Below are 2,551 nucleotides of genomic sequence, written 5' to 3' on the forward strand. Positions count from 1 at the left end.
GGGTCTATCTTTATTAAAGTCAGATCTGAGTCTAGGACTGGGTCTATCTTTATTAAAGTCAGATCTAAGTCTAGGACTGGGTCTATCTTTATTAAAGTGAGATCTGAGTCTAGGACTGGGTCTATCTTTATTAAAGTGAGATCTGAGTCTAGGACTGGGTCTATCTTTATTAAAGTGAGCTCTGAGTCTAGGACTGGGTCTATCTTTATTAAAGTGAGATCTGAGTCTAAGACTGGGTCTATCATTATTAAAGTGAGATCTGAGTCTAAGACTGGGTCTATCTTTATTAAAGTGAGATCTGAGTCTAGGACTGGGTCTATCTTTATTAAAGTGAGATCTGAGTCTAAGACTGGGTCTATCATTATTAAAGTGAGATCTGAGTCTAAGACTGGGTCTATCTTTATTAAAGTGAGATCTGAGTCTAGGACTGGGTCTATCTTTATTAAAGTGAGATCTGAGTCTAAGACTGGGTCTATCTTTATTAAAGTGAGATCTGAGTCTAAGACTGGGTCTATCTTTATTAAAGTGAGATCTGAGTCTAGGACTGGGTCTATCTTTATTAAAGTGAGATCTGAGTCTAGGACTGGGTCTATCTTTATTAAAGTCAGATCTGAGTCTAGGACTGGGTCTATCTTTATTAAAGTCAGATCTAAGTCTAGGACTGGGTCTATCTTTATTAAAGTGAGATCTGAGTCTAGGACTGGGTCTATCTTTATTAAAGTGAGATCTGAGTCTAAGACTGGGTCTATCTTTATTAAAGTCAGATCTAAGTCTAGGACTGGGTCTATCTTTATTAAAGTGAGATCTGAGTCTAGGACTGGGTCTATCTTTATTAAAGTCAGATCTAAGTCTAGGACTGGGTCTATCTTTATTAAAGTGAGATCTGAGTCTAAGACTGGGTCTATCTTTATTAAAGTGAGATCTAAGTCTAAGACTGGGTCTATCTTTATTAAAGTGAGATCTGAGTCTAGGACTGGGTCTGTCTTTATTAAAGTGAGATCTAAGTCTAGGACTGGGTCTATCTTTATTAAAGTGAGATCTAAGTCTAGGACTGGGTCTATCTTTATTAAAGTCAGATCTAAGTCTAAGACTGGGTCTATCTTTATTAAAGTGAGATCTGAGTCTAGGACTGGGTCTATCTTTATTAAAGTGAGATCTGAGTCTAGGACTGGGTCTATCTTTATTAAAGTGAGATCTGAGTCTAAGACTGGGTCTATCTTTATTAAAGTCAGATCTAAGTGTAAGACTGGGTCTATCTTTATTAAAGTGAGATCTGAGTCTAAGACTGGGTCTATCATTATTAAAGTGAGATCTGAGTCTAAGACTGGGTCTATCTTTATTAAAGTGAGATCTCAGTCTAAGACTGGGTCTATCTTTATTAAAGTCAGATCTAAGTCTAAGACTGGGTCTATCTTTATTAAAGTGAGATCTGAGTCTAGGACTGGGTCTATCTTTATTAAAGTGAGATCTAAGTCTAAGACTGGGTCTATCTTCATTAAAGTGAGATCTAAGTCTAAGACTGGGTCTATCTTTATTAAAGTGAGATCTGAGTCTAGGACTGGGTCTATCTTTATTAAAGTCAGATCTGAGTCTAGGACTGGGTCTATCTTTATTAAAGTGAGATCTAAGTCTAAGACTGGGTCTATCTTTATTAAAGTCAGATCTGAGTCTAAGACTGAGTCTATCTTTATTAAAGTCAGATCTAAGTCTAAGACTGGGTCTATCTTTATTAAAGTCAGATCTGAGTCTAAGACTGAGTCTATCTTTATTAAAGTCAGATCTGAGTCTAAGACTGGGTCTATCTTTATTAAAGTGAGATCTAAGTCTAAGACTGGGTCTATCTTTATTAAAGTGAGATCTAAGTCTAAGACTGGGTCTATCTTCATGCAAGCGGCCCCTGGTCTCATTCAGCCTCTCTCCTCAGAGCTCTGGAGGTAAACAACAACAACAACAACAACAACAACAACAACAACATCCGCCCATGGCAACAAGAGGCAAACCAACAGCTGACAGAGTGCTGAGCCCTCCCGGTAAACACTCCTTCACTACCCTTCTCTGAAGTATACACTCCTTCACTATGAAGTATACACTCCTTCACTATGAAGTATACACTCCTTCACTATGAAGTACACACTCCTTCTCTACCCTTCTCTGAAGTATACACTCCTTCACTATGAAGTACACACTCCTTCACTATGAAGTATACACTCCTTCACTCTGAAGTACACACTCCTTCACTATGAAGTATACACTCCTTCACTATGAAGTACACACTCCTTCACTCTGAAGTACACACTCCTTCACTATGAAGTACACACTCCTTCACTACCCTTCTCTGAAGTATACACTCCTTCACTATGAAGTACACACTCCTTCTCTCTGAAGTATACACTCCTTCACTACCCTTCTATGAAGTACACACTCCTTCACTACCCTTCTCTGAAGTATACACTCCTTCACTACCCTTCTCTGAAGTATACACTCCTTCTCTACCCTTCTCTGAAGTATACACTCCTTCTCTACCCTTCTCTGAAGTATACACTCCTTCACT

The 2,551-nt window shown here is 38.4% G+C and overlaps 1 protein-coding gene across 1 annotated transcript in view; it reads left to right on the top strand.

Moving 5' to 3' along the window:
• LOC308169558 (hepatoma-derived growth factor-like) overlaps positions 1–2,059 on the top strand; it is a gene marked incomplete at its 3' end in the record, with an annotated part of 8,653 nt that extends 6,594 nt beyond the window's left edge. Inside the window, exon 5 of the mRNA XM_080544240.1 lies at positions 1,925–2,059. Within this exon, the coding sequence (XP_080400366.1) occupies positions 1,925–2,059 (135 nt within the window). The remainder of the gene's footprint in view (positions 1–1,924) is intronic.
• Between the last annotated feature and the right edge of the window lie 492 nt (positions 2,060–2,551).

This window comes from Nansenia antarctica, assembly GCF_963989245.1.
Source record: "Nansenia antarctica genome assembly, chromosome: 13".
Classification (NCBI taxonomy): domain Eukaryota; kingdom Metazoa; phylum Chordata; class Actinopteri; order Argentiniformes; family Microstomatidae; genus Nansenia; species Nansenia antarctica.